This window comes from Ostrinia nubilalis, chromosome 2 (genome assembly GCF_963855985.1).
Source record: "Ostrinia nubilalis chromosome 2, ilOstNubi1.1, whole genome shotgun sequence".
Taxonomy (NCBI): Eukaryota; Metazoa; Arthropoda; class Insecta; order Lepidoptera; family Crambidae; genus Ostrinia; species Ostrinia nubilalis.
Genome location: NC_087089.1, coordinates 6695935 through 6708371, shown reverse-complemented (window position 1 = coordinate 6708371; position 12437 = coordinate 6695935). Strand labels below are relative to the sequence as shown.

The 12437-nt window shown below is 36.5% G+C and overlaps 1 protein-coding gene across 1 annotated transcript in view; it reads right to left on the bottom strand.

Moving 5' to 3' along the window:
- Nucleotides 1–12437, bottom strand: part of LOC135078355 (nose resistant to fluoxetine protein 6-like) — a 92366-nt gene that overhangs the window by 21635 nt on the left and 58294 nt on the right. The window contains exons 5-11 of the mRNA XM_063972955.1: nucleotides 11636–11835; nucleotides 7774–7906; nucleotides 5518–5596; nucleotides 2364–2472; nucleotides 1729–1884; nucleotides 428–925; nucleotides 52–221 (exon numbers count right to left, since the gene is read on the bottom strand). Of these exons, the coding sequence (XP_063829025.1) occupies nucleotides 52–221; nucleotides 428–925; nucleotides 1729–1884; nucleotides 2364–2472; nucleotides 5518–5596; nucleotides 7774–7906; nucleotides 11636–11835 (1345 nt within the window). The remainder of the gene's footprint in view (nucleotides 1–51; nucleotides 222–427; nucleotides 926–1728; nucleotides 1885–2363; nucleotides 2473–5517; nucleotides 5597–7773; nucleotides 7907–11635; nucleotides 11836–12437) is intronic.

Genomic DNA, 12437 nt, shown 5'->3' with positions numbered 1-12437 from the left:
TTTAGAAAAAGCGGAATCTCAAAGATTTTTCTTTCGTAAATCTCGACTTACCGATCAAATAGGGTCCGATCCTAGACCAAGGTTTATCGTAGAGCGAGTCGAACATTTCGAAGGGCTCCTGTATCCGCGCTTTGTACTCGTGCCACACCGATATGTAGATCGTCGTCGCCCAAGAACTTAATAGCACCATACCGAGCGATATTGCTGCGAGTTTCGGATGTCTAGAATATAATTAATTCGATTAATATAAGGTGATCAATAAACGAACAAATATTTGTAATTAAAAGCTGAACTAAAAGCTATCATAAAGGTATTTATAGCATCTACTTTGCTTGAAGTTTAATTTATTCGCTTAAAGTTATGTATAAAATTAATAGAGCTCCAGAATAGAACGGCAACTCCTCTTCGCAATTGAAATTCCACTTACTTCACAGAAATTAATAACAGTATTATGCCGACCACATAAAACTGCGTGTCGTTCGCCATGTACCATGACCAGACCATGCACATCTCGCGGTTCGTGAACAGATTGTTGATGTACAGCAGGTTCCTCCACCAGAAGTGGTCGCACGTGATGTGGTCCGGGATGGCAGGGTCGAACACCGACTGGTTGTAGATGTACCTGAGAGATACCTCTGTAATGCCAATCACAAAGGCGTAAGCGGGCGTCAGTCTTACCACCCGGTAAAAGAACAAGACGAAAAACGATTTCACTATCCTCAACACTTCTCCTTTACTGTAGATTTTGACTTTCGTGTCAAGCAAGTCTTCTTTGAACGACTGCTGGCTGATTACGGAGATCGATAGCGCGGAGTTGGTGAAACCGTTGATATTTTTGTTTATATCTTGCTTGTCTTTCTTTTCGGCTCTCCTTGCGTTCTTGCGATCCTCGCTTCGGAGGAAGAGCACTGTCACTAACAGCCCGCTGCAAAAAAAAAAAGATTTACCTATTTAATCAAGCCTTCCATTCATCGCTTAAATAGCGAGTATAGAGGGGAAACCTTGGACTCTCTCTTAGTCCGTGGTGGAGGTTACTTAAAATTACTCAAATGGAATAGCTTTCCTACTATTTGCTCACTACATTATACAGCATTACAAAAGACTAGAACGACCAACCGCTTCGAGATTGAATATGTCAAGTGAATTTATGTGAAATGCAAGTACATTTTCCGTGTAGAAAATCCGGCGTTTACCTATCGCTGGAATAACATAGAACTTGTTAATAGCCCGACTTTAGAAGTAAACCGAGTCGAGTTTCCGACAGTGAATTGCAGATATGAATAGTCTATACCTAGAATTCTATAAGATCCTGTAACAAACACACAATCGCATTTTATAGTCCCAATCGAACGGAATTATTACGAGTATCACAATCAGCTTAACGGGAATAAAACTGCCTTTTGTACAGTTTAATTTTGTCCACGAATTGCTATCCATTGTTTTAGCGATGCTCTCAAATTAATTGCTTTCATTGAATTTTAATGGTTTAAATGTTGGGTAGGAACGACTAATTTAAATAAAAATATAATTAAAATGAAAGATTGTTATCAATTACTTTGAAAAAATATTTAAAACGTGATTCTAAGCAGGTTGAAAAAGTTATTAAAGAAGAGACGAATGGATTTTTCTGATATAAAATTTTCCACTTCGATGAAAACACGGGCTTAAGCCACTAAAAAGGTTTTTATAAAGATAAATATTTATCACAAAAAATCAATAGCAACTCACCCGATGAAAAAGAATGTATCGACACAGTAAGAAGCATTGCCCACTGATTGGTAGAAAAAGTTCCTCTCTGTGACCACTCGCATGGTCTTGTTGTCTCCGATGAAGAACACCGTCAGGTAGGTGTGCACCATGATCACCCACATCACTGATAGAAATCTGGACAAAAGGAAATTGGCATTGGTACCAGTATTTATATGAGAACTTCATTTGCATGCCTATCTCCTATCTTTCTTTTTAAAATGTGTCTTAAACACAAGTAACTTGGTATGTTACTAGTAGAATATTAAATTACTTAGCTCGTTGCGTGACGTGGCCTACTCTGGGTAAAGGGCTTTAAGGTAGATCTAGCTATTAGGTTATTAATATAGGGTCAAAATCATTACTTAGCTAATCCTAAACCACAGAAAGTTTTGTAATTGTAACTGAACATTGTGGTAAATTCCACAATAATAACTACGAAACTTTACAATTAAAATCGTTCCCAGGAATATTGCGTGCCTACCGTAATGGTTAATTCAAATAGAGTTTTTAATTAAGAGAAGTGGTCCATTAAGTCTTTTATCGAAATCGGGTAATAATATCGCTGTGCTTTTAACCAGTATTTACTTTGTATTAATAGCCTTAATTTTAATTACCTTATTCCATGTAGACAAGTGAGGGCACCATCACTAGGCCTCTGCGTGCTGAGTATAGTACGTCCATTTGACAGTATTGAAAAGGATAGAAGGAGTTCCGCCAGCATACCTGATTAAATAAAACATAATACGTAAGAACAATTTAATTTAGGTAATTTTGCACGTGGAGATTGGCGACACCGTCCTTTGGGCATTTACGAACACTAAGGATTCGTCTGACTATGAAAATAACTTATAATAATAAGAAATTCGGTATTTATTAATAGAACTAAAAGCTCTTCTATTCAAAAATATATAAGATTTCTAATAATGCCTATTTACAGACGGCTGTGTTGAAATAATAAGTAGATCCCATTTTAATTATAAGTCTCATCTCCAGAACAAACAAGTATTAATTAGCCGAAACGTGATTTAATCAAAGATTGTTTTCCCAGTTCCAATGATGGTTATTAACTCGTTCCAATTAGGATAAATCTGTGTTTCTTAAATCTTAATAGAAATGAGAAATTGTATTGGAATTTGGAGCACAATGAGCGATTTATAAAGAAGCGGAGCGCTATTTAAACTTCGCTCAGTAATAATAAAGACGCGTTGCTAATGGATTCATTAAATGGAGTTGCAATTCATCAGTCTAGACATATTTCGTCTCGAATGCTTGAAAGAAGAGAGCAAGGACAATTTAAGTAATATTAAGAAAAATAATTTGTGTTAATATACATTAAGGTAGATTGTCCAAACTCCTGACGTTCATTAGTCCCCTGGAGTCCGGCCTGTGTGCTTGCTAACTTTATTAGAGGCACATGGCTTCTTACCTAATGTAATGTACAGTGCAGGTTTCTATACATAATAATGTTTGTAGAGTCAGCCAACAAAACTATTTTCAAGTGGGTTAAATTCATTTAAGTAGGTACTAGGTAGGATTTAGTATGATAACTCTTATTTTTTCTTTTATAATGTGAGTTGTAACAAAAGAGGTCTGACTAGGGTACTCTTATAATTTTACTATCTCTCTTCTTCAAAATTAGGCCTACTTACGGACACATTAGAAATTAACCAAATAGATATTAATGAACTTAGTACACAAAAATGTAGAGTCAATAGTTCTACGAGCAGAAGTTTGAAAATGTTACTTAAAATGAGCAAGCTCGAGTGAACAAAGTGTAACGTTGCCGTTTGCTGTTTTTCACAAATTTATTTTCTTACTCGATATTCAGTTTTTGGATACCACTAACGACATCTATTGGCGTGATTTAGAATTAATTTGCAATAGATGGCGCTTTTTGCTCAGTAAATTCAAATATATTTTATTGAAACATTTCCTAATGTTTTTTATTTTGATTGTTCTATTTTTTAATGGAGTATTTTCGGTATTCTGGAAATTGTTTTCATCATGGTTTTTATTAGTGTTTTCTTTTTATCTAAGCGGCGAAACGAAACGTCTTGCGATGTCAATGACTCGCAGCTGTCAGTTGAGCTGTCAAATCACTTTGGAATTTTGGTCGATCTTGCGCAACCGCAATTTTATTATTTTCTGGGATGTAATCCTCTGTGTTTCAAATCGTGTGATGCATAATGCATCCACGATAATTTCTTGATAAATAAAAGAAAATAACACACATGAGGCAAGTTCCCGTCGGAGAATTTATTTATTTTTCGTGATTGATATTTTTCGTATTCCAGTACGTGGTGTTTCCCTAAATCCTATTCGGATGAGGGTATTGGGTTGCTGAAGACTGCGAGTGAAGCTCAAATTAGCGAACAGTCTTTGTAAGTATTTGTTTCCCATTGCGGGTTTTTTCATAACCTAATGCCACGTTCCACATGTGATGCTGACACTCGTATTTTTCGTTTCAGATGCGGGATTTTCATTTTTATAGACATTATTTTATAATTTAAACATAATATTTTGATATTTTAATTTCTCTTCATTTCGTATGAATTATTTCTCCTTTCTAAACTGCTGATCTCTTCGCATTTCCTCCTTGTCATCAAACCTCTGTCTCTGCAAGAGTTTGAACGCTTTCCTGTCGAGGAGATGCAAGAGCTTAATCTGGCACTGCGCGCTTGAGGCCGTGGAGGACGCTGCTTGTAGCCTAAAAGTGTGCGAGACCCGTTGGACCCCAGAAGAAGAGAGGAACGTTCAGGGTAACGGCTTATAACCGCATGGCTTCCAAGGTACACACTTTTCTATCCTTCAAGTAGGAGTCTTTCCGACCTGACATCGCGCAGTTATCTTAACTAGTAGAGTCTTTTAATTATTTAGGCTGAGTTTTAAGAAATTTGTAGTGGCAATAATATTCACCAAACCGAACCTAATTAGCGACCCTGAATCCCTTGAGATTGGCACTATCTATTACAGTAGTTATAATATCGTAATTGTTAACTGTACATGAGCTAACGAGATAAAATAAATTGTGTCAATTGAGAGTGAGCTGTTTTATTTACATTTTCTAATTTCACACAAGGAACGGTAACTTTTATAAATTTCTGCAAGCCGGACAACCTCTTTTTCACGTGCAGACAATTCACCATCTTCTCCGTCTGCACCGGTGGCGGTTCAATTACAGTCACCAAGCCGCCAGGAAAAAATCCTTTCTTGCAAAAGTATGTACCTATTCACCACGCAATGAATCCACCTTATTTATATTTCAACGCGAGGCTTTTCCTCGGCTTACAGAATTTATCAAATCTCTTTTATCCCTTTACGTAAAGTTCAATGGAGTTGACTGTCTGGAGTCCATATAAGCTTGAAAATATTATTATTCGCCCATAAAAATACTTCAATATTTAAACACCTCTTTGAGGTCTTTGCCTACACATGCATTACTGAACTATTTTTGTTAGGGTAAACCTTGCTTATGAGGAAACAGTTTGTATAAATAAGAAAGCTATTTGTATTCAGCTCAATATGCTTTAAGTTAATTTAATTCATCTTTTTTTAGTAAGAAGCGCTAAACATTTTCCCGCTTATTAATAAAAGTTACACTCTCAGTTACACTCTAGTTGAACACTGTTTGAAAGTGACGTCACTTTAAAACGTGTTCAACTAGGGTGTCCTATAAGTACGTATAATGTTGCAAGATTTTATGACCATTAAAATAATTAATACTTACCTTATCGCATGGTGGCTGACCGTACATCTCGTATGACTTACCGCAAGTTTCCCTGCGAAGGTCTTTGTCCTTGTTGTCGGCGACCGCCTTTCCATCGGCCAGCGGCACATTGTTATTCAGCTGCAAATATTATGCACACGTCTTACATCCCACGAGACAATACAATTGGCTATAACTAACTGTGTTAAGTTCACTCCTAATCACGTTTATTATGTAATGATGGAAGCGTGACGTGAATGCCTAACGATAGGAACGAAAAATAATGATAATGCTAGTTCTTCTGTTAGGGCAATTTTAGTGGATTTGGGAAAGTTTGTGCCCTGTAGTCGACTAGCAGAATAGACCGCAGAGACAGTTGTAATATTGGCAATTTGTACAGTCTTATAACGTCACGTAGTTACATTTCCTCCTTTTGTTATTTGTACGTTCGTATCCATCCATCCATAAATTAGTGATTAGATCCCTTCAACGTTTCCTTTCATCGTGCAATTTTCCGAATCACCTATTGTTTAAAAACTATTTTAACGTGAGTTTCAGTCCACCTATACCTACTTAAGTACATGTTCATCTCCCTACACGGCCGCATTGTACCGGGCGGGCGCTTTAATCACTGCTCGGCGCTCGTCTCCGCGGCTTAGGACCGCTGTAATCCCGCCCGGCACGCAAATGCCTAAGTTTAGTCTCTTGGAGGCTTATCGCCCTTGCCTGGGGCGCACTACAACCGTAAACGTAGTGTGTCTGCCATGTACGACTTTAAACTTACACTTAAGTAGTCTAGAGAACCTTTTGTGAGCGTTATCATACATAGCAGGGGCTTAAGTTCGACTTCTACTAATAATAGGGTATTCATGTGCTGCTAAGTTTTCAATTCCTCCTTGCCGTGATCTTTCGAAACAAAATAAAAGAAACTACAAAGCGACCATCTCTCTCATTATCAGTCATTTTGTCACATTAAGGTGCGGTTACACTCATCGTTGTATGTAGGTACTTTACTGATGTTCAAACACAAAAAGCATACCTTAAAAATACTCATGTTAATTCCTATTTCAGTATATCTTCTTGTAATTTAATGTAAACTACAAGTGCCAAAGCCTGCACAACACATCAGTTGACTGAAGCCAAGTCGGAGCACACGACATAATAATAACAAACCAAAGCAAGTGTTGGACGAACAGCTGGGAAATGGAAAAATCTAAAAATAGCTCTTACGATGTCTCTCCAAAAATGGCTTTTAAAATGGCGTGTGTGAATTCGGAATTTAAGGGAGAATTTAGGAAGCCTTCGCTAGTCTGTTTAAACTTTTGACTGTCTGTCTGTTTAGTGCCTGTTTATTCCTAGTTTAGCTTTTGCGTTAAACTTATTGAAACACACTCATAAGATTGTAATTTTGTAATTTTTATTTGCATTCATCCTGATTTAACGTGGAAGAACATAATAATATCATTTAGTTCTTTGTAAAACACGAGTAGTTAATACGACAGAAAATTGCATTACATTCATAGCATAGTTCATGTCAAAAATCTTTAGTTCAATAAGTCTTAATGACATAGTAAATATGGATATTTAAGTCTTATTTAAATTGACACCATCAAATAGATTCTGATCTGCATTAAAACAGATTGCGGTATCATTTAAATGCGCATTAACAGCACTTGTGTTGGAATTAATGTAAATCTCTTGTGAAATTTCCATGGATTTAGTTAATGATTTTACTATTAAATTAATTAATGAGTCAAAATATCTAAAACGTTTCGAGTTATGTGTAAGATGTTGGGAAATTATAATTCTTGAGAACGTATTTATTTGTATTCTTACCCTGATACGTGTCCACTAATGAGAATTTGAAAATGCCTTTTAACCATAAAAAATATACAAAATATGTACCTATTCGTATTTAATGCTTAACTAAACTACTTTTGAACTACAATAGAACAGAACAGCACCTATGTAATAATCAGAGTGAAACCGGGGCGGGTTGCATGTATTACGAGAAGTCTAATTGAAATAAGCAAGATTAGCACGAAAAACACGCTAAGACGGAGCTTATCTTGCTCTCCAAATAAAATGGTATTAATACAGGGATATATAAATATAGAGATTGTATAAACTCGAGCTTTCTTGGTAGTAAAAAAAAGTCTTTACTTGCTAGAAAATTGACAATGGAATTGCTCAAAAGTCATATTTTTATGAATGGCCTTTCACTCAATAATTGAAGAATACTAGTTAGCCAAAAATTCAATGTCAATAATGTCCTTGTTACAACTAAAACTTAGTGATTACTAGGGAACTTTACTTACATGTTTATGGTGGACCTCGTCGTGGGCCAGCTCAAGGTCTTCAGCCTCGTGCAGAAGCCGGTATTTCCTCTCCAAGTATCCTTCGTAGAACGACCCTAACACCATCAGCACAGCCACCAGCAGCACCACCGAACTGTTGAAAATAAAACATACTTTACAACAATGGAAGAAAATCGGCAAGACCTGGAGCGAGAACAAACGCGAAGCTCAAGACCGAACGCGATGGAGGACTCTGCCCCATCTAGGGGTCAAGTAAGTCAGGAACAATGGACGTATTGAAATTCCTTTTTAAGTTATGCCTCTATTAATAAAAGCCTACACAAAGAGCATTCCGATAGTGTGATCTTCATTGTGAAATATTTTGCTTGTATGTAACACAAAAGATCAAAATAACATATTGTCAACGAAATATTTAAGGTAATATAAAATTATTTTAACTAACATAAAATATAACTAAACAAGGGCCATTAACATAAACAAACGTTACTGAATTATGCATCAACATCAAATATTAAACGGCAATTTAACTTTAATGTAATTTATGAAATTTAAGAGCACCTCTGCTGTTATAATTAATTTTCTATATGCTCAACCTGTATGCCCAAGTTTAATTACATTAATTTATCATCGTCTTCTCTAATTGTAAGATAATCTGAGTCAAACAGTTGCTTAATGTATTGCCGAAACAATGTTGTAATATTATATCCCATTAGCATGTAAATTGATGGTTTTAACGACTTAGCAGACCAAACATATTATGCAGATGAGAAATAAGTACATGCATTGCAGCTTAACTGACCATTTTACCACAGTTTATGGTACTAAATGTGTTAATTAAATGTATTTATCATAGAAAATGCTAATAAAAATGCCTGTCATTCCCACTGAAAATTGCAGTGGTGGAAATGACATGCAAAAATTTTACGTGACACGCAATTAAATGGTAATTAATGCATGAAGCTTTTGTATGTGCCGCTCTTTACATAAGTTATTATAATTAATACAATACTGATGATGTTTGTAAATATGACCTAAATAAAATTAATATACAGAAACTCAATAGGTACTTGAGAGATAATACTCGTATTAATTATTTTTCTGCGAAAAACCAAAACCGCGGGAAACGGCTCTTCAAATACACCTTAACAAATGTTATTAAATACATTTTATCATATACAAACGAGTCGCAACCCTGGATGCGCATTTTAATGTTTTCAAACTAAATTAATTAATAAAAATTTTGACGATTTTGAATGAAGTTTAGAGTTTTTCAAACTCCTAAATATTCTACATAATTACGAGTAAATAGTACCTAGCATCAAGTCGTCATACTAGTAGGAATAATGGAAGCGAATAGTGCTGCTATAACGATATCGATATCGTTTTACCGAGTACACCCAAGAGATGCCCAGTCTAAATTAATTCCAGGCTCCGATTCCCAATCTAGCTACAATTTTGGCGGCACGCTAGGCACTGTTTGTAGAAGCCGATAAAGTGATCATCTGTTCCCCTCATGTACCCTAATGCGATAAGCTATATCATTTCAGAGACGGCGTGAAATCTGTTCGCGTATCAGATCAAGAAATCGATTCTAGACATCGAAAACTTACCAACAGATTTTTGTGGTCGTCCATTTTTTTATCAGATTCTGGTTACATTTTGAATTTGTTATGTTCAGTTTTGTTTACCAATTTTTACAATGAAGTTATTTAAATTAATCACAATCGCAACATTTTAGCAAGAGTTAAATTGCAAAATTCAATTAACAAAACAGCTTTATGAATTTAATTCTATCATCAAATAAATAAAAACAAATGCCTATCTGAATAACCAAACTTAGAAAAATAAAAAAGTTTATAAATGGCCAGTAGCGCGGCCAAGAAGGTTCCAACTAGCCAGGACACATTAAAAAAAAAAAAAATTATGACAACATTCAACAAAGGAACCGCGGTTTTTAATTTACAGGGGAATTGCTTTTAAACTACTTCTTGACTTTATCAGCGTAAACAAAAGAAATCTTCTTAACTTTTATAAAATATTTAAATTCATTTATGTAAAGTAACCGCAAGTTTCCACATTCATTATAACTCGGCTCGCGGCTATGATAAAGCTGAATATGTTGCGTCCCAGCGTCCAGATAAATCTTCACTACGCGATCCACTTTGCAAAAAGGTAAACTTTGTCTAACGCTGACATGTTTCCTGAAAACTTTTTGCTAATACTTTGCTAGTTTTTGCTAATATTAGGTTATCTGTGGTTTTAGACATAAAAAGCACAAAAGTCAACATAGCCATTATTTTTCGTATGTAAACGAATGTAGACCAATTTTTGAACTTGTCCCACTCTTTTCAGCGTGTGACTTTATGCTAAATACTTTAACTGCTGTAAAATAAATGTAACCATTATTTACGTTATGATGAGTGTAAGGAAAATCTAGGTATTTTTTATGTAACTATTGGTCATAACTAACTAGTAGCGAAACGCCGGATAAAGGTCATAGCAGAATATCAACTCGGAAAGGGATCAACACCGTATCGCCTTTTGCGAGCTGTTAATCGCGAGGCGAGGCGTTTACGTTATGGTGCGGATAACTTTGCGTTGAAGTATGGAGTTTCATACAAATAATACTGTCCGCATCGAGTGGATACGGTTACGATCCCTTTCCGGGTTGATAAATGTGCTACGGCCTTAAAGGGATTTACATCTCCACATGTCAGGCGCGAGTGACGTAAAGATGTGGATGTACCCTACACTCGTTGTAATGTGAATGTACCGTAAAGATTCAGTGCAGCTATACGTCAAGGCGCTTCGGCAGGATTTCACCGTCACCTGTACATTCTATTACCGCCGGATACGTAAGAGGATCAACGTTTATCACAGATTGCCGCATTTCGCATTCAAACACATTCCAACATCGTTAGGTTATCGATTCGAAGACATAAATTACATGTTTAGGGAGGAACACCCCTAACATAGATGTCTTCAATGATGTGAAGATATTGAGGCATTTTATTTCAATATAATAAACCTCTATAATGGTGTGATATTCAAGCAGGGAAAGAAATCTAAATCGTTAGGTCGAACATAAGTTTATGTAGCTAGTTATTTAAACATACTCGTAAAATGCCCTCAATGTGTTGTATGTTTTTATATAAACGTGAAAGTCTCTAAGAATAGTCGTTCACTAAGTAGGTACTCTTTCTCGCAAAAAGGACCTATCAAATTCTATTAAACTTTATTATAGCTTGAAGTACGCTAGCTAAAACCACATACTAGCATAATAGTCTTGGGAGAGCACTAGGATTCAATAAACATTTCTTGTCCCAAGAATATGTGGCTTTATGATTCATACGATCTACGACCTTATGTTGTAGCGCACAGCTGACTCGGTTACATTTACAAATGAGTTCTTTGCATTTTATTCGTTCACGTGCACGATGCAACACTGCACTTCTAATAAAAATAACTTTTGTTTGTCCCACTTTTACCTAAGTAGATTCGACCCACTTTTATGTAAAAGCTTCTTTATGAGTTCGTGTAAGGTTATAATAACTATAACGTGCATTCAGTACAAGGTATGAAACCGAAGGACTTACTTAACTTTAGTTTCAATAAGAGGAGTGAGTTAAATATCAGAAGCTGGAAATCATATTTAGCCCTAAATATCTATACAATTGAAATTAGGTCAAAAATGAGACCATATTTTTCTTTTCTTTTAAAATTGCTCTGGCGAAATGATCGTCTCGTAGGTAGGTATTGCTATTAAAATCATGGGAGAATCACCTTTTGACTGATTACAAAAAGTACGAGTATTATTGAAGTGCTGTCAACCTATTGAAGATAAACTGGTGTCAATACTTACGCTAGTATCTGGAACTTGCGGTCCGCGTATACATCGTAAGGCCCAGGCACAGGCCGCACGTTGAGCGTTCGCAGCGACGCGGACAATCCGGCAGCGGCGGCGCGGGCGGCAGCGGCGGCCTCCGCGGCTTTCACCACCTGCTCCACTGACGCCACCCCGCATGAGGCTGGTAAGCACTCGCCCACCAGTATTGTTCTTCCCTGAGAAACAAAGGAAAATCGAAGTAATTACCATCCAAAACAGAAGCAGAAGAACAATGGGATTGGATTATGAATTTGTTATAATGGCGCATTGCAGCATTCTTCTTCTGGGGTCTACTTGGCTACTCCATCTGATCTGCGGCTTACTATGCCCTACAAAGAACTATGTATTTTTTTCGGACAACGTATTGATCACCTAATAATTGAAATATGTGGTGCTTTTTAGCTGACCTTTCGCCACACGATAGGTGTACCGAACTAAGCAAATTTCTTGTCCTATTAGTTTAAGACCTCTGACTTGAAGAAATATATTATTATCTGAAAACAACTTCAAAGGTGCTTTGAAAAGCACAGAGATGTCGTTATAAAAGCAAACAAATGGCGCTGCCTCGTCGAGCTACGAGTACAGCCCGTACTTGCCGGAAATAATATCCAGGCGATTTATCAACACGTGAACTTGTAACTTAAACGGGAACCCTGGATATTCCACTTGACTGCTGTAAATCTCCCATTTCACTATTAAGCCAACCCACTTACGTCAACTGGCGTGAGCCGATAAACGGTGCTCGTGAACATATCGCCTCGTGGCTGGGTTTGGCTCG